Source organism: Amphiura filiformis, chromosome 17 (assembly GCF_039555335.1).
Source record: "Amphiura filiformis chromosome 17, Afil_fr2py, whole genome shotgun sequence".
NCBI classification, from domain to species: domain Eukaryota; kingdom Metazoa; phylum Echinodermata; class Ophiuroidea; order Amphilepidida; family Amphiuridae; genus Amphiura; species Amphiura filiformis.
The window spans coordinates 57,543,688-57,564,515 of NC_092644.1; the positions used below are offsets into that span (position 1 = coordinate 57,543,688).

The 20,828-nt window shown below is 37.2% G+C and overlaps 2 protein-coding genes across 2 annotated transcripts in view; one reads left to right on the top strand and one right to left on the bottom strand.

Moving 5' to 3' along the window:
- The window catches only part of LOC140138041 (exportin-4-like), a 221,547-nt gene that overhangs the window by 60,377 nt on the left and 140,342 nt on the right, over positions 1-20,828 (top strand). The window lies entirely within an intron of this gene.
- Positions 5,973-8,690, bottom strand: LOC140138038 (uncharacterized). Its single transcript, XM_072159878.1, has one exon. It carries the CDS (start codon positions 8,286-8,288, stop codon positions 7,020-7,022), a length of 1,269 nt encoding a protein of 422 aa, XP_072015979.1. The 5' UTR covers positions 8,289-8,690; the 3' UTR covers positions 5,973-7,019.

Here is a 20,828-nt window from a genome sequence, read left to right on the forward strand (position 1 = left end):
AAACTTATAATGAAAAACAACTTGAATCATAAACAGCATATTTTTACACTGCGATCATCACAGTGAAAACATCTCACCTAATCGTGGTACCAGCATTCTGTGGCACCCATGTGTGTATAATTGTTCCATCTAATCAACTTGGCAAAAAGAGCAGGGCCCTTTCATATCTAATGAAAAGCGTCAACTCCGATATGGCTAGGTGTTTCATCATCTTGCTTTTTTGATTGGATCTGGAAGGGACGTTTAATAGTCAAATCTAGGCCTGTGACCATGACTAGCAATTAGGACGGTGGAATTCAACGAACTTGTCTTTTTCGGTCGCATCATCGATCACCTCACCTGTGGTGCACTTTTGTCCGCGTGATTCGGTGAATGTCAGGTGAATTGTCATGTATGTTATGGGTGTGGTTCTTTTTAGATTGGCTTTGTATTAACAGTGGTAGTGATGTCATATTTGTTGTAATTGATTGAGAGAAGCTGCTGCAAAACTAAAAGTCAAATGTGGCTGTGTGTGTTTGAGTTGGTAAATGGTGTGTTAAACATGTTCCCTGTTCACACCAAACATCAGACACACAATAAACAAGGGACATAATATCCATGAAGGCTGATGAAAATATTGGTATTTGGAAAAAAATGTATATTCATGAGCACTTTTCAGCCATTTAATGTATTGGTCTGAACACTAGCTAAATATGCACATGACCCATGAGTGCTGCCGTACTAAGACAACCAAATATGACCAAGTTGATGAATTTCAATATCAGAAAAAAAAAAATTACGCAACAACAAATCTTCAGAGCAATAACATCCGCCAAAGACGCCGATTGACCTGGTGAAAAGCGCTGCGGTGAGTGTCGTAGAAGTTTAATTTTTTGCTTTCTAAATATAAATTAGATTTCTACATTTATACAGATGAACTGTTATTAACTAGCCCTACTAGGTCCCTAGGTCCCTTTTACTATGGCCTAGTTCTGAGAAGTGAGAACCGTACCGCCCAAGAAAAAAGGTGTTTCTGGTTCTCAAATGACGTTAGTATTTGGGACTCATCTGGAAGTGCTATTGTAAGCCAATACAACAATCAATGTTGCATGTTAAAATTTATTTTTGTATGTATTGTGGCGTTTCCAATGGCATTTTTGGGACTTTTAAGAAATTGTGAAATTATGTCTGCAAGTGTGATTTTGGCCTTCCACAATATTTTCATGATTAATATTGCTCAAGGGTCCAATTTTTTTTTTTTATAACGAAATCGTAGATAATAATCAAATGAAGAGACCATCTCTTTTATGAGGTCAAAATTTGTGAAAAATTATGAAGAAATAGAAATCTTCAAGTAGACAGCAACACTGATGAGGTAGATAAGTATAGTCAGATGAAGACGATAAAAGCGTAACTGCCGGTTGAATCCACTCTAGGGAATGATTTCAAGTCTACCCATAATGCCTGTCGCATCAACCTGCAAAAAGAAATTAATTTTGAATTTCATTTTTTTCTTCAATTTGCAGTACATGATATTGTGAATTATGAATAAAATGAAATGATGGACTGAAAAGAGAAAGAGAAAATATTTGCGTAAAGTAATTTTTTTCTTCTTTGTTTTATTTTTTGCAGCTTATCAAGTAGTTCTAACTAAGAGCATAAACATGTTAGGACAAATTAAATAACCAAGTACTGACAATGGCTGTTATGAACTTGACATTCAATTGGTATTGCTGTGCAATGGCTTATGGGAAGAGCTAGAGCCATTCATAAAATCGACTCCAAAAAAATGGATTCAAGATGCGTCCTGGGCACAATTACACAATCTATAAAAATAGATCGGTAGAGGTACGATTCAGAATTGATTGCATGCATTGCCGCATTACATTGAGTATGAATGTTGTCTTGAAGAACATCATAGTAATGCGAGGCTGGGGAGGGGCTGATATGTGATTGGGGATTTTCATGCATACCAGCAGGCATTTGAAGAGCACAGCTTGGGTTTGTTGTATTTGGGATGAGAAAAAAATGTGAAGTAGGCCTATAGTTTTACATGGCGCAGGATAGTGAGTGAGGATTGCTTGCTTCCTTGGGAGATGGCAGCAATTTCCTACCATTTTCCGCAGTATTTGTGAATAGCTGTGTTGGAATGTATTCTCTCTTCATTTGAAAATATTTTCCTTTTGGGATCCTACTTCCCTATGACCCTATTTGATTGATTTCTGTTCATTAAAGTCCCAATTTCTTTTCCTTCTTTTTACATGCCAGAGTGGCTTCAAACCCATTACTAATGTGTAATGATACATGTTTATTAAATTGCTTTTAATGAATTTAGTGATTAAATTAATTTTTTGTTGAAGAAAGAAGCTCCCACTGGGTGTGCACAAACATACATGCCCCCACGCAACACATACACCCCTCACAATGCCCACCTCTTACACACTTTAATTCACTCCGACATCCTCACTCCCCTCTACACACACACCCCTCCACAGTCACACAGAAAAAGAGATGGAGTATGAGATACAGGGATGGGGAGGGAGACAGGGGTGGTGAAGGGGAGAAGGGAAAGAAGGCAGGAGGGAGGAAGTGATACAGGGTGGAGAGAGAGAGAGAGATAGAGCACTTTTTTTTACACACAAATCATATTTATATCCACATTCACAGAGAAGAGGGAGTGAGAGACAAGAGGGAGGAAAAGAAGAAAGGGGAGGGAGGTAGGGAAGGAAGGAAGGAAGGAAGCAGGGCAGAGATTGTGAGAGTGTGCTTTTTAGGGATGTGTAGTTTCAAATTTTGACCTGTTATCAGTTTCCAAATGAAATGACTAGCCAATATATATTTTAGCAGTAGTTAGCATTGCATGCATGTTCCTAGTCAATGCTGTCTTCAGTAGATAGCACCAATACATTATTATTGAAATAATAAGGATACAATTCTGTGGACAATTTAGAAATGTAGGTAGATGCCAAAGCTTTAGATCATGGAAGTACGTAAATACTGGAGATGTGTGTCATCTGATTATTTGGGAGATTAGCTTAATGGTTCGTATTTTTGCCGGAATTCCAGGTTTTTCAGCAAAACCTAAAAAAAAGAAAAAAAAGGTTTTTTTTCCTCCTAAAAATTTTTCACTGAAAAAAAAAAGGTTATTTTTGGCTTCTGGCTGGCTGGAAAAACAAAATAGGAAAAATGCTGTGATATTTTCATTGTGCATCTCCAGTGCAATAAATAATTATTGTACTGCCAGTCCGGAGCATATTATAGGCCAAAATAAGTTATCGTGATCGCATTTTCATTGCATTCCATTTTGGAAGAAGTTAAATAATGATTGAAACAATCTGGCCGAAAAATGCTTATAAAGTTGCAAAATTAAGTGTACCAAATATATGGAACTGCAGGGCATGAATTTTGAAAAACAGCAGGTGTGCTACAAATCGCACTCCTGGAAATAGTCAGGCGAGCTACAGGTGTGCTGTTAATTGCACTCGGTGAGGATTTTAGGTGTGCTATCATTTGCACTTTCGGTAAGAAGTTTAGGTGGGCTATTTGAATTATTGCACTTGATATTCAGATAAGAAGCATTGGTGTTGAATGTGGGACTACAATGTACAGAAAGACAGGGAAGGGAGTAAGAAAGAAAAGAAAGAAAAAAAGAAAAGGAGAAAAAAGGGAAGGGAGAAAGAAAAGGAAAAAAGGAAAGAAAAAAGTAAAGAAAAAAAACCAAGGGCCTAAATAAAACATAAATACACTGCTTAAATACATAAAATTATTTATTATTTCATACATAATCATAAACCCCATAGCCCCTCCCCCAACAATTACTATGCAAACCACGCCCGTAAAACATGTTTACTATATTCACCAATTGCAAAAGTCGCCAAATTAGTACTACACAAAGTGCCACTTCACTCACTTTTTTTTTTTTTTTCCCTCCAATCTCATCTAACCAAACATTTTTATGTACAAAAAACTACATTTATTCACCGTGTGCACAATTTAACTCACCGTTAAACTCTGTTAGTTAGATATTTGGAGAGTAGTTTCCGAAAAATCAGTTCGAAATCGCCACTTTCAAATTCACTAGAAAGTCGTCAAAATTTGCCGCGAACAAGTGCCAATCATGTGTGTTGGTACCATGCGCAATGGAGCTTCAGTTTTCACTAGACTTGGAAACCTACGGCATGGAAACACCGCGGTTATCAGCGAATCGCAAATTGACCTTTTCATTGTTGACCTGCTTGTGAACTACGACCTGACAGTACATTTGACTTTTTTAATTACGTTATAGGAACACGGTCATCAGTACTATTTTCGTTACATATTTTATGCATGTGAAGAATATTACGGGGATGAATTTGAAGGCTGAATTTGAAGGCTGCAACTTTGGAAACTCCTTCAGGTGACAAGGTGCGCTTATAAATCGCTTTTCGGTAAAGTGATTTAAGGTGGGCTCTATGCGCGCGATCGCACTCGCGCGCCTTAAAATGCATGGCCTGGAACTGCTTATGATTGGAGGAGAAGGATGACAAGACAACAGATTTTATTTCAGAGTATGTCATTTATGTGAGGAAGCTTGAATGACCAAACAGAACTTTCATGTTGTACTTGGTGTATGAAACACAACAATCATGACATTATCAATGTACTATTATGTCACAATATTAATAAAGTTGCATTTTTTTAAAAACAAACCCAGTGGCATCTCTGACACTATCCTGTATCTGTGAATGCTCAAGAGGACGTTTCCCTTTTCACTATTCCAAACTATTGCCCAATATGTGATGTGAAACAACAATGTTGTTGTTGACGTCAGTAAACCATGAGACCCTTGAACTAATGATTAGGATTAAATAGATGGACTGCATACACAATGATTTGTGAATGGTCTGATTTTTATTTTATTGGTACACACACAATGATTAATAAATGCTTAATTGCATATGACTTTAATAAATAAGCTTATATAGAACACTTGAACATTCAATATTGATGTAATTACTTTGCTATATTGCATGGGGCTATATTGACAATGATGGAAAGCTGTGAGACAATGAACTGATGGTATAGAGTAATCAAATTGCCCCACCCTAGTCTACTGCCGTCAATTGTCGGTTTGCTGAATGCGTGTTCTTGATGGCTCATCAAGAAGTGGGGGAGAGTGGGGTGGTGAAACTGTCACTCTCAAAATGTTAAAATTATTCACTTTTCAGCACAAAAACCCCATGGGCAAAAGCTATACGTCTATTTTTCGGGCTTTGCTCTGAAATAGCTCTATCAAAAAATGATACCAGTAAAGGCTATATGAACATTGGTTGGCTCTTTTATGTGGGGACAGCCAATTAAGGAACATTTACTAGTATTGAGAAATATGTTCATCTTTTAAATTGTGCTCTTATCCAAAAAGAAGAATCATCAAAGGGTTTGTGAAATATATATCTTCAAAACTTGGGTTTTATTTACAAAAAGGTTACTGAAGTTACAATGTTTAGGACTCGTAAGATGATTATTTTACAGGAAAAAACTTGGGTTACTCAACGTACATGTAATTCACATGAGAGAGATGATTATTGATAATTTTAGTGTACAATATTCAAAATAGTTAATATCATGTTATACACAAAATATACTTTACACTGTACATAAAATTACAATCAGTTTTAATAAATTCTTGTTTTGAAGAGCTCCTACTCAACTAATATCTCTCTGCAGGAAAAACAAAAGATCTTTTTTAAAAACCAAGTTTATTTTGGAAAATCTTACTTTCTTATCAAGATGACCAAGGAATATTTTCTTTCTTTTTAATTCTTTTAACACATGTTTAGATTTTTCACAGTAATATAATGACTGAAGAAAGTCATGTTGGCACTCTCCAACCCATTTGTTTTGACAAAACAGTATTTTCTTCTTTGAAATTAGTCAAAATACATACTTTTTATACATTCTCTGTTCACTACTCTGATGCTCTACCAATAAGGACTGTTCCTAAATTGTTTGGTAATTGATCCAAACCGCTCTTCTAAACAACTCTTTAGGAGGATACAGAGAGCTATATTCAAGTCTCTATCTCATTGCAGAAGATGGCCCCTTGTGATTATATCAAAAACTGGAAATAAATTTGCAGCTAACTGTTGATGATATAATATGCAATGATGAACACCTTTTAAAATTGCATCTAATTGTTAATGATAGACATGATGAACACCTTTTACCGCCAGGTCACTTGCATGTGAGAACTGAAAGGTCAAGTCCCCCCTCTTTTATGAGCTGCAATTTTATTTTTCAATTTTGATTTAATTACAAATTTATAAAAGTGCAAACAAATTTTAACTCGAAAGATTGTTGCTAAAACGATAATTAAAGAACTCTATTTAATCATAATGGTGCAGGAGGGGGACCATTACAGGTATGCGGTGGAAGGGGAATATTTTCATACACAACACCAACATTGTCTCCATTTCTATGATATGTAGCAGCAATGTGATTGTTATTTGTCATATTATTATGATTACATCTTAAGCAACTCGTAATTATTTTACCACGGTGTCCGGGGAGAGGAAGAGAATGTACATAATAACCAGTAGTCGTTGCCGTTGTGGTGCACGTGGTTGGAGCGTACTGATTCTGTTGCGCCGGAATATGGTCGTATGATAACATACTGTGTCGACGTGAGTTTGAGCGTGTCCTTGATTTTGACGGGCTTGGTGGTTTCTTACCAGGACCACTGAAGCTTCCCGACTTTCTCTTTAATGGTGATTCTTCATGTATTGGTGGTGGGGGAGGTGCAGAATTCGGCATCGGTGGTAGTTCATGATACAAATTGTGTTGTTCGTCATAGTCATTTGTGCTGCTTGCTGATAGCGTTGTTGTTTGCGCTTGGTTACTTGCGGAGTGAACGACAACATGCAAGGTCGCTTGTACTTGCTGTTGCTGATTTTGTGACATAGATGTTATCGTGGGGATAGATCCATTACTTGTCATCCCTTTATTGCTTTCGGTGTCACTGTCAGTAGATTCGCACCTGTTCGTATTCGTCTCGAGCGTCATTAATAAAGGGCTCGGACAGAGGTTTGGCCGTGTAAATTGCATGTCCGCATAACGTGAATCGCGGCGGCGAAGGGGAGATCGTTGTTTTTTTTAGAACACCGACACTTTTTCGGAATACAAATAACAAGAAAAACCAAAAAGGCGAGCAGCATCAGTGCACCTGCATTGATAAATATGATTGGCCGAATGTCATATTTTTTCTTCGTCTTTTGACCCTTGATAATAAGAGTTGGTCTTGGCAGCTCTCTGTAATGTTTATTTTGATCTTCCTGTTCTTCATTTATCACAACACTAGCATTGCCAAGAGAACCGTGAGGTCCAAACGCCTCACAGGATATCTGAGTGTTACGAGGCAAGTGTGACGTTTGGTTCAGCATCATGAACTGTTTATCACCTTCCGAAGTAATCCCATCATTACCAAACTCAACCTGGTAGTCATTTATATACCAAGAATAATTCAACACTGATGTTGGTATTTGATCTCCCAGTTCAGAAATGTTTGCCGAACATCCAAAACTCAATGGCTGCACCTCAGGTGCACCGATCTCTTGAATGACATCAATGTGGACTATAGAAGTTGGATATAGCGGACCAATGGTACAGTTTTGTGGCTTCTCCAGGGCTGGTGAAGATGCAATACAGGTGAACACTTGACCAAAATCTTGCGGTCGCATGTAAGTTTGATATATGCTTGTTGAAATTGGAGTTTTGACAAGCCCGGTGGTCAGTGCGTCATTCTTTCCACGTACCCACTGGAGGTCTGCTGCTGGTTTACCACCAACAGCTGAACAGTGGAAGTTGACCCTTTGTCCAACATACAGTGATTTGTCCATGGCTGTAATGTGGCATATGGGAGGAGCAGGGGGGATAAACACTGCCAGGTATGCGGGCGTGGGGTAGTAGTACGTGTAGTTTCTGAAAGCACAAACACTCTGATAATAACCAGCATCACTTTGAGTTACATTGTGAATAGTTAGTGTGAAATCATTAGAAGCATTTCCAGAAAAAGAATAATGTCCAGGCTCAGCTGATGACTGCAACAAAGCTTTGTTTCTTGACAGATATGTAGACGTCTCCACAAAGTACCACCTGACTGTGCATTTTTGCTCTGGATGTCTTATACATGCAAAGCTCACTGTTCCTCCAATAGTGATGTTCTGACGTTTAGCTTCCTCAATGTATGGAGATGTTGCCATTGTTATCATGTTCAGATTGAAAAACACTAAAACTGTTAGCAGAAGCTGTACTGTTATTAACAGTGAAGCCATCGTTGATTACAAATTTGCCTTTTAACTGTGTGTGAAGACCAATTTGGCATAAGCAAAAATCTTTTCTCCTGTAAGAATATATTCTGCCTGTTATCACAAATTGCTTATATTTATGATGTAAAATACTGTCCAAAAGTTGAAATATGATGAAAGTTTGTTTAGTACAGTTCACCGGCAGCTTTATGGTGTCGGATCATACTACACAAGATGAAACTACTTTAGTTTTCATATTCCAGCGACATAAAAATAAACGTGATTAGAATGCGTTGTATGTCGGGTTGAAGTTTATTTTCCCGAGCAATTTTTGCACAGATGCCCAAGTTGCTCACACCTTTTATGAACAACTCACAAAATGTTCTAACAACAGTTTAATATGATGTTTGTACTGCAACTGGTAAGTTTCTCAGCGCAACAGATACAGTAAAGGAATTTCCACTCATTTTGCTGGTTTACTGTGTTAATCAAGCCAATGTTTCACTTATGTGGAGCTGCATTCAACACTGAACACGAGTGAGATGAGGGAGGAGCTGATTACTTATTAGTAAAGTCAATCGTACCTGGCAGCGTGACCTAGCGTTTAATTTCTACCTTCATAAAGTTGATTTCTAATTAGTCCCATGGTGAATTTCATATATTTTTCATTTGTCAGTTCCGGTTTTTGTGGTGCTTTATTATGAAGAGTTGCCAATCACCGACATTAATCACACACTTGGACTAATTTAAAGAATCTGCGACCAACATGCTGCATTATTTCAATGAATCTTGGGCTGTGTTGGTATTTTCCAAAAAAGTAAGCTTCTTTTTAAATTTCAATCCGTAAACAAGTTTTTAAAGTATAATTGGAACATTTAAATGGAGAAAGTAGTAAAATAATGTAAAGCGATAATGAGCGGAATGATGTCATGATTGGTGGACTTGCAATAGAGATTAGAGAGGCCTTGGATGTGACATAATTAGCCGCAAACTAGTCTTTGTCAAAGACTACTTGCGATTTAGGGGGACATAAGCTGTGATGCCCCACGAATAGTGAGCGTAGCGAACCCATTATGGTTTTCAAGAGTGTGGTTCCCAGCAGTTTATCTCCCTATGGGTAATATTTAGGTACACGGCTTGTAGCACAGACTCGCCACAAACATGAGCTAACATGCGTGGTTGAATGTTCATAAGCATGCTAACACACTAACATGCACACCAGTTTATTCCACAAAAAATATAAAATGCATACAAGAGGTTGATCCCAACAGCTTGTTGAATATAGTCTGCATTATGGCCAGAGAGCTTAGTTTGAATCATTTGTTTTAAGTAAATTGATATAAATCATGCAGGACCTGTATTTTACGGACTTGGTATGTATTGTAAGTCCATGCGATACAGGGCAGAATTGTGAGGAGTGGGAGGCTGGTGTAACCCAGTGTTGCCAGGATTAAAGCTAAATTTATAGTCGATTACTTTTCAAAAGCGACTTGCCGCTTCAGCAAAAGCGATTAAAAAATGAGATGGTTTGGGTCTTTGCACTCTGGAATGGAAGTAGACAACTCTGTGCGCATGTCATTAAAATATTTTCATTTAAATAATTGTATTTTAATAACATCAGTTCAAGTGTTGAAGTTTTAGTGGTCAAAATTATTTTGTCACAAAATGATAATTGAGGATAGTAATTACAGAAAACAAGAATAGTCAACCTGAATGCAGTGATTGGTAGATGTTGATCATGTGATTGGTAATGTTGAAAAACATTTGTCAACTTGCTGCAAAAGTAACATGGCTTTTGCAAAGCAATTGGTACTGATCTATTGCCTTGGTGCTCATAAAAAGAAAGTGTAAGAAGCATGCCTGAAAATCTTATTTTGCAAAAGCAACCAATTATATCAGCATGTTTCTACTGAGTAATCGGTTTACCGGTGATGTAAGGTGATGCAAGGAATACACTGTATGACTAGAGACAGATCAGGTGAAGGGAAATGTGTGGTGATGCGAGATACCCTCACTGGCAACCACCTTTTGAGCTGGTTAATAGTGGGTGGTATGTGGTGACATGACCAGTAGAAACAGTGCAGGTGATGATTTAGTGGGACGACCTTAAATACAGCGCTAGCGATCAAAATCTTACCATAAAGCAGCTTCAAGGTCACAGTTTCTTTCTGGACTTACGCCCTCCTCACTAGTAAATAGTAGTGAATCATTACCTTGCATTTGCAGTGCAGCAGAAACAATCCGGTTGATGGTGAGAGGATTAAAAATGCAAGGGAATAAAAAGCGTGATAATGCAAGGTGTTCAGTATAAAGATGCACAAGTCAAGAAATGCAGTAGTCATAATGAGATCAAAATGAAATATAATTGATTGAAGTCAGACTTAAAAAATAATACTGAACATTTGATGCATAAGTTGCATACACAGTGTCCTCGTGTTTATTTGTATACAGTGATTAATGAAATACATAATTGTATATGACTGAAATCAATAAGCTGAAATAAAACCGTTGAACATTTAATATTGATGTGATTAGAGGACAATTATGTGCTAATATCATTGACACAGATGAGTCCCTAAGTTCAGGAAGCACCTGTTCATAATTGGAGACTGCACACGAGAGCAGGATCCGCATTGAAACGTTTCAATGCAATCTATTGGGATGCACATCCATAGTGGAAAGTGTCTGAACAGTACTCAAAAACCGCATCCGGGGATAGGGCGCTCTTGACGTGATGCCATGCACTCACACTAGAGAAGATCACATTGAAACGCATCCCAGGAATGTGAATTGATGCGGAACGTGCCTCTCTTGTGGATTAACCCAATAGCTGCTGTTTGTCCTTTTGGTTTGTTGTTTGTTTTTGATTGTTGGTGTTTTTTTAATCACAGCAACACTACAGTAAAATTAAGTATTTCTTGGCCAAACTGGAACACTATAAACGCTAGTGGCTCCGAGATAAACACACGCGAATATAGCGCGGTACTGAAGAAAGCATACACTCGCCTTACATTGCGTACACACTTAGTACGCTACATGCACGCAACGCGCACGTTCCAGTTTGGCCAAGAAATACTTAATTTTACTGTAGCTTTCAGAAAAGAATGACACTCTCTTGGTCTGAACCACTTTTGCGCTCTGGTAATGAGTGACATATATACGTGGAGCTTTGTGTTCCCTGCATGAGCGCTATTCTGTGCACTGCGCAGACTAACATTTTGACTTGTAATTGGCCAATCAGATTATCATCGGGCTGCTAAAAATACGCAATTGCGTTATTTGCAGCGCAATTCGCATGTTTTGGCTCCAAATGCATTTTTTGACATTTTGGAAATCTAAAAAAATAAATAATAATAATAATAATTTTTTTTTAGGCGTGATTTTAATCTTATTTCGCGGATTTGGAGAGTCCCTTGACCCAGAGCGAAGTACTGCAATCATTCGTGGTTGATTAAAAAAGTTACCAAAAAATTACAAGTTTGTATCCAAATGGAACCGATTTGTAACTTGTGTTCACTTTAAAATCTATTTTTAAAAAAATGTTCAATTTTCAAAATGGTCCAGGGACTCTCCAAATCTGCGAGAAAAAAAAAAATTAAAAATAGCAACAAAAAAAAATATTTAAATATTTTTTGGAAAATCGGGGTGCGTTTTTTGGCCTCCAAAACATGATTGTCAGATGATTGAATCAGCCAATCAACAGCACCAGTAGAAACAGATCGGGTAAAGTGAGATGCGGGGTGATGGGAGGTGTTAATAGTGGGCAATATGCGGTGACGAACCCAGTAGAAACAGTACGGATGATGATTCAGTGGGTGACTGACTATGACACTACTATACAGCATGAGCGATCAAAATCTGACCTTAAAGCAGCTTAAAGGTCACAAAAATATTTTCTGGACTTTCGCCCTCCCCACTATAAAATGCAGGCAGTAAAATTTTTGCCCTGCATTTGCAGTGCAGCAGAAACAACCTGGTTAAAAGTGAAAAGATTGAAAGTGTGAGGGAATAAAAACATGGTAATGCGAGGTGCTCGAATAAACATGGCTTTATGAGGGATAACGAGTAGTTACATAAGATTTTTGGTTAATATAAAACCATTCAAAAAGCTATGGACTACATGTATTTTGTATGTTTTTTCTTCAAAAAACCACCCATTTAGTCAAATTGGGTGTTTTTCTGCTTGATTTTGTCTTCAGTTGAATACAGGTTGATTGCCTTAGTGTCAACATTTAATTGGATGTAATGCTCCATATCATATCGGGCTAGAGCGTGTTCTTAATTAATGTTGAAAATTCATAACTGATAATTCACATGCATTATTGAACTTAAACAAGAATAACAGTTCTTGAGGTGACAGCCAGGGATTTCTTTTTTGACATGGTCAAAACTACACTGACAACTGCCCTAGGTTCTGCCTTGCAAAATTAGTTGGTGTAGTGGATGACAATAGTTGCTATATAAAAGAAACCAGTTGTACATGTCTTTATAGCTTTGTGATTTTGTGCATGTACTGAAATGTAATATTCTCATCAATGTAATTTGTTAGAATAAACATAATTTTCTATTTTTAAGGAGAATAGTGCATATCACCAAAGTTGTAAATCAAAGTCACTGCACTCCCAGCAGGCTTTAATAAATCCGTCCAGTACAAGTTAGCGCATGAAATCAATTGCAGGAAAATCCGTCTCGTACCATCCATCGTGGCGAGAAATAAAAACCAGATTGTCAAGAACAATTGAATCGGCTGGACAGAGTACAATTAATGTTGTTTAACCAGGTACATGTAGAAGTAGAGAGAAGAGTGTTCTGTCGTCATGAGGTCATTTGCCTAGATGCATGTGGGCTGTCGGAAGACAAATTTTTGTTCAATTTATAAAGGCTTGTTTGACTCTTGTTTAGACTTGTGCTTTCTAATTTGAAGCCACATTAAAATGTTTAAAGTAGTTTTATCATGATATTGTAGTTTCAAAATGAAATCTTGTATCAGTATTAGAATAATGCTCATGTTTGGCTTTTTCATGAACTGCATTAGATAGTAGATACATGTAGACAGTAGTTTAACATCAGGCATGAGAATTTTCAGGTAAAGCTTGAATTCAGGCTTTTTTTATTGGTTCAAATTTCAGCACTTTCTTTCAATTTCAGCCTGTTTTTGGCCTTTTTAGCCTAATTTCACAAGCTTCTTCTGACTTTTTCAAACTTTTAACAGTTTTTAGGGAGACTTAGTAATCACTATGGTGTGTCCTCACGAGGCTATGCTTGTGTGCCTTTTTTTTAGTACAAAACTTTCTTGTGTGTCTAGGCACATAAGTAAGATCTTGCAGGGGGGAGGTATACAGGGGGTGTAGAGGTCATTTTTAAAGGTATTGAAAAAGGCACACAAGCAACAACCAGTGACAACAAAAAAGACACACAAGATGGAAAAAAAGACAGTCAGGCGTCCGTCAAGGTACTAAAAACTGAAACTTGGTGGGTACAGTCAACATTTAGAGCCAAAATTTTGGAAGGTCATATCAGGGTCATCCAAGGTCAAACAGGGGTCATCTGAGGTCAAGTTACTAAACACTGTCGTATGGGTATGAAACTTGGTGGGTACAGTCAACATTTAAAGTCAGTTTTGGAAGGTCATTTTGGGGTCATCCGGGGTCACCTGAGGTCAAAATACAAAAAACTTGTATGTGCATGAAACTTGGTGGGTACAGTCAACATTTAGAGCCAAAATTTTGGAAGGTCATCCAGGGGTCATCCAGGGGTCATCTGAGGTCAAATTACTAAAAACTGTTGTATGGGCACGAAACTTGGTGGGTACAGTCACCATTTAGAGCCACATTTTTGGGAGGTCATTTCAGGGTCATCCAAGGTTACCCAGGGGTCATCTGAGGTCAAGTTACTAAAAACTGTCATATGGGTGTGAAACTTGGTGGGTACAGTACAGTCAACATTTAGGGGTCATCCAGGGTCACCTGAGGTCAAATTACCCAAAAAATCGTAAGGGCACGAAACTTGGTGGGTGCAGTCAACATTTAGAGTCAAATTTTTGGGAGGTCATTTCAGGGTCATCCAAGGTCACCCGGGGGTCATCTGAGGTCAAGTTACTAAAACCTGTCGTATGGGTATGAAACTTGGTGGGTAGACTAAACATTTAGAACCAAAATTTTAGAAGGTCATTTTTGGGGTCATCTGGGGTCACCCCCAGGGGTCATCTGACTCTGAGGTCAAATTACTCAAAACTCGTATGGGCACGAAACTTGGTGTGTACAGTCAACATTTAGAGCCGAATTTTTGGAAGGTCATTTCAGGGTTATCTGAGGTCAAATTATAAAACTGTCGGATGGGCATGAAACTTGGTGGGTACAGTCACCATCAGCCAGGTAATCGTGCCCAGCCGAGAATGCCAAATTCATTTACCTCTACCAAAAGTAATCGCAAAAGCAGGTGGTTACGAAAGCAGGTGAGACTCGTGCCTACTAAAGGCAAAATAGATGATGTCTGACATCTGGTATGAAGAGGAGGGGGGTCAAAAATGGGATTTGTCATGAATGTGCGTCATCACGAACATGCTTTTTTAGATGTCTATATCAGCATATGGGGGTGAGATACATCTTTTTTTGAGACCAGAATCTTGTTATTTGGGTCAAAGACACCCTAGATTCCAATTTGTAGCCCTGTAACTTACCCCATGGGGAAGATATGGATGTCTAAACTCGGAAAAAAATTAATGTCGCGATGCGCGTGAGCAAAAAGGGGGGGTCTGGCCCAATTTTTAATAGGCAGATTCTCGGAAACGACAAGGAGTAGAGACCTACCGTTTGAAATGTGTTCATTTGGCACATAGGGCTATAATATAAGTGATTTTAAACAAAATCTGAGAGGGTGACTAGCCAACCCATTAGGTGATTTGAGATGGACTGAACCAACTGTAAGATTTGACAACAATTAAGACATGGTAGAAACAGGCATATATTTTGCACAAGATTTAGTACTTTATTTTAAAATGTGCAGTCAAGAAAAGGTTCATTATACAAGTTATATTATAAGAGAATAACTAAGTCACTTTGATAACCTTGATAAAAATACAAGAAGTAGAACCTTATGTTCTGACACAAAACATGGTTCATATATTCTCCCTCTAGTATTTAACACAGCCCACTGCCCATTGATAGCCAAGGGAGAGGAACAACTTAGGCTACTGAGCATATTCGCCAGCAAAGTGTTGATATATTTTCACTCTTGTCAGCTGGATCATGCCTTCGCGTCCTACACCACAAATAAAAAGATCGCCACACAGTCTACTCTACTGCATAGGCTTAAACCACCTTTTCAAAAGGAACGTGCATGATCTTCTGAGTAACCAAGGAGTTATGTAACCACTTTGTTGGCGAATATATTTCTATTCAACCATGATTCAAACTTCACAACAGCAACATTTCATTTGGCGTGGCTGTCATGTTGGATGCTGTAATTAATTATGGTCGTACATTATAATATCCTAGAGACAGAGGGTATCACACAAACTTGCATGTAACTGTCAAGCTTTCATCAGGATTAGTGTTGAATTCTTCAAGACATACATGTAGGCCCCTATGCATCTATTGAGGGTTCTGCAATATAGCTTGTCCAGAAGAAGTCCTGAGCGTGGGCTACAAAAAAATCCCTGTTCTATGTGCCCTGACGGTATTTTTTAATCAGTTGTATGCAAATAAAAACAGCTGAAGTGGATTGAAATTGTTTTAAAAATATTAGGAAAATTTGCAAAGTATGTTTACAAAAATTTTCTTGCATATTTTTATTGCAAATTTCCAACCGACTGACCCTGCTTCGTCTTCCCATAGAACAGGTTTTTCCCCTTCCCCTGAAGAAAACTTGACTACAAACCTACAAATGATGAGACCCACTATAGTATAAGCCTATACACTAATCCGACGAGCCAAGTGATGTTCAGAATTCATTCCACCATTATTGGGGGCCATCCGCACCAAACAGGTGCAGTGTTGTAACTGCCCAATTGGGTAGAAAAGCGCTGCTTTAATCTTATAGGCCTATACGCTGGCGAAGTTACGTAATAATCGGATTAACTACCATAGCAATAGGTGAAAACAATTTTTGAATATACCACGCTGCACTGATACTTTCACGCGGTACCTCTGCATTGAAACATATCATGCTGATCACTTGCACCTGTAAGATTAGTATCTTTGAAAAGACCAGTATTGTGTTCAATCTATGATTGCAGACATACACAGGTGATTAGTTCAACCTGCTTGTAGTGCAGCGCGATATGTTCAAAATTGTTTTCACCTATTGCTATGGTAGTTAATCCGATTTATTACGTAACTTCGCCAGCGTATTGTATTGCATTGTAAACTTTCAGCATCCTTTTGTCACACAGGTGATGGAACACAGTTTGAAATTCATGCAAACAGAGCCTGCATCATTTCACATTTCAGGTGGAATGGCCCACTTCAATGGCTGCCATTTAGGTGTAGGAATGTGTGGAATCAGATTTGTCTACAAGCATGATAGGATCTGGATGTTGTGAAGTGAGGATGTTGCTTGAGAATAAAAAGGCAAAAATTAATTTTTTGCTTGTCCTTTCGCTCACTGTCTGTGGAAGATGGGTTCTGGCAGTCGGATTTTTGATTTTGATTAGCTTTGAAATAAAAAAGCCTAAATAGATGTATTATTTCTTTACTGGAGGCCTATCACTTCATTCATGTTTTAAAAACTTTTGCAAAATCAGAGTTGATATTCTTTTGTAAACTGTAACAAGTTTTTTCCAGATTTAGGGTTGGTCGGAAAGGACAAGCAAATAAATATTTTTTGCCTTACCATATTTGAAACAATTTGTATAATTATATTATAATAAAAAGGTGGGAATGGAATTCAATACAATATACATTGAACATGTGAACATTTTAAAACAGTTACCTTTTAGGATTTTGTAGTGGAAGTTTTCCCCACTTTTCTTGATTGGAAATCATGATTAACCATTTCTAAATGTGTTGGTGTGTGTTGGAATGGAAGCCAAGAGTTACTAAAGATGAAATTAATGTTCTTCATTGCATAGAATAATGTTATATGCACATTAAATTATTCATAAATTTTGATTGGCTGTTTGACAGAATTATAGATTTTTGTTTCATTGCATAGAATGTTTCTGCTGTAGATCAGTTCCTCATGCAAATTTTTCCGATTTTATCCCAAAAAATGTGACAGATAACATGTCATTTATTATATTTTCACGTAGTTCATGAACTTCGTTACTTCTGAATAATGAACAAAATCCATTTTCAAATATTTTAGTTGCAAAAATTTCACACAACTTATGACTCAATCTGCCACTTCAATTTGTCAAGAAAAACAAAGGATCATGAAGCATTCATTTGCTATTCATGGTAAATAACAATTTTTATCAAATATTTTGCAATTTTTTCAATCATTTAAATTACCACTCACAATGAGCTTAACAACAATTTCTTGCTCAGGTTATATCGGACCCGTGTCCCCTGATTTGTTCTAAGCACCCTTAAAATGTAACTTTGATAATAAATAATTATTTTACAAAATATACTTTACACTGTACATAAACATTACAAATATCTTACAATACACAGTCAACCACATGGTTGATATGATACCTAATCAGCATGTTTCTACTGAGCCAACAGGCATGTTTCTACTGAGCCAACAGTTGCACTAATAAATGCAGGGTTATCGCAGCCAGTGACATGCCCAGTAGAAACAGTAGTACAGCAGGTGACCATTATTGGGTGACACTGGAAGTCACTTAAAATGTGACAAACTACAATACAGTGCAAGCAATCAAAATCTGACCATCACCTTAAAGCAGCTCGAAGGTCATAAAAAGTTTTCTGGATGTGCATTCTCCCAGCCCCAGCTAAATTACAAAGATAGTGAATCATTACCCTTCATTTGCACTCAGCGCAGCAGAAACAACCTGGTTGAGGATTATAAGCAGGGGAATAAATAATGTGAGGAGCTTGGTATAAACATGCTCTGTGATACTGTCAACATTTCAAGTTGCTGATCATTGATCAAGATACAATTTTCAGGACTTGGTCACAAAAATTTGCAATGCATCAAAAGTGAGCAAAACAGAACACTAGCATCACTTTACCACCTTGATTCTACATGTATGGTTTAATGTAGATCCAGGATGGTTGGTTTGGGGGGCAAATAAAATACAAAGACAATGTTTAAAAATTTGTCTTGGTGTGGGTAAGATGATCATGATGATGATACGCCCTGAAGCATTGTATTTTCATGTTTATCTGTTTTATTTCAAGCCCTGATGCTGAGCTGGCTGCTTTTCATGCATTGTTAAATTAATTGTTAAATTGGACCATGTATTAGATAGTGAAGGCATGATTGGACCCATTGAATTATTTAATGTAAGGAAACATTCTCTGCCATGTTTGAATATCACCCATGAAGCCATGGAGGAGAAATACAGCACCTGGAGATTGTTTTGCTGTGTGCTTGATTTACATGTTTTTGAGTCATCACAGCCCAAAAGAAACACATACCCTAGGAAGAAAGAGCTAGAGTCTGTGGTGTCTTGAAATGTTATCCAACACTGCAACACAATGCAGTGCAAGTAATGGGCTATTCCAGAAATTATTGGCACCCCTTAAAAGAAGTGGGGATAAAAATTAAAATCATGTTCTTTTCAAAATACTGGGAATGTCCAAACTTTTAGGTGAACAACTCGTCTTCTTTAGGGGTACTGGAAATTTCTAATTTATTTAATAAAATGTTTCTCAAAATTCTAGCCTAGAATTTCCTGTGGCTTTTTAAAACTTGTCTTCTTTTTAAAGGAGAGGAGTGCCATTGATTTCTGGAATTGCCCGATGTACTGGTTGTATCAAAATGATTGTTCTCCATCCGTTTAATTGAAAAGCCCACTCCTTCTGAATGCACCATTGGATCCAATTGATTTACTTGAAATGACCAGACTCACAGTTTTATAAGTCCAGTCATTCATTTCAAGTGAATCAAATTGTGTTGTGTTTGGAAGTAAGTCTTTTCAAAAATACCAAAAACCGATCACTGTGATACAGCCTGTACTTGTTCTAAACCAAATTCTATTAAAATTTTATTTTGTATAATTGTCATAGATCTTCAAGTACACAGTTTGCCACCCATAGCATTACACATCAACTTGCAAGAAGGATATTTAAAGTCTTAATTGTTATCCATTTTTAGCCCTTGGCCACATCTTTCATGTTTTCATAACCAATAGTTCTAATGGCAACAAAATTAGGACAAATGATTATTGTAGAATGTAAAATAAGACACAATTAAATTGAGAGCTTTTGTTGATCACCTTTAACGCGGCTGTGTACTCTAGCCATTGTTTCTTTCTCAAAATTGAGTTTTTATGATATGTTTGTACCTTGTTATGTTTTTTTTATAAATACAAGGAATGAAAATCCAGATTTGTAAACTCCAACTGCAATATTTTAAGGATTTTATTTCACTATTCCACTCGTGTTTGAAATTGAAAAGGAAAGAAAATCTTTGTTGTACCAGCAAGGTACACGCTGCAATAACAACTCATCGCGATGCGTGTCGCGCAATTTGTTAACGCAAGACAAATACGCTGACGATACGCGACGCTTATCTGCATGCGCCGGCGCATCTTATGGAAACACCACGGAAGCACTGATTTCACAAAAACCTAGTGGTCAAATGGCTCCGCTTTTAGCTGATAAAATGTGGGTTTTTTCAAGTTCTTTCCCCGATTTAAATATCAAGTTATGAATGGATTTCGCTCAAACTTCTCAAGGGGCTGTGGATTTACCCGATGTTCACGTAATATAAGTTACAAAAACGAAAACTGTCGCATTCTCCTGTGAGATTCGATGAAAGTGCAAAATGTGACCACTTTAAACTTCAACGGCCATTATTTCAATGTTCATTTTCTCGGTAAAATGACGATTTAGGTACACGATAACTCAATAAATACAGCATCTATAGGTAAGCAAATATGATCATCGTAAAAAAGCATGATCGACTCAAGAAACGGTTTTCTCATTTTTTTATATTTTGGTCTATTTCCGATTTTGGGCATCATTTTGTGCAAATAGGCGTTTTGAATTTTAAAAAGTTCATTTTGATGCCTTATATGGTCAATATCTCAAAAAATAAGGCCAATATCAAAAAAATAAAAAAAACGTTTTTGGAATGGAGCCTCAAGATTGAGCTAAAAACAAAATAAAATATTTTGGAAAGAGTGTTTTTTTGTTATGATGTACCTAACAAATATTGCCAAAACTCACTTTTTTGTGATTTTCTTCAAAATTGTTGTTTTTACCCCAAATCTGTATTTATATTAAGATTTATTGATGTCTTGCCTTCATAAAAATGTATACTTTTTTTTTTTTTTTTCTTATAATTACAAAGTTATTGCACTTTTACTACATGCATGTCTGAGAGTACACAGCCACCTTAAAACAATTGTATTTATACCTTCTTTGCATAATATACATAAAAAGTTCTCATGTTCTGAAACTTTAATTTTCATTTTAGTCTGTCCTTTTT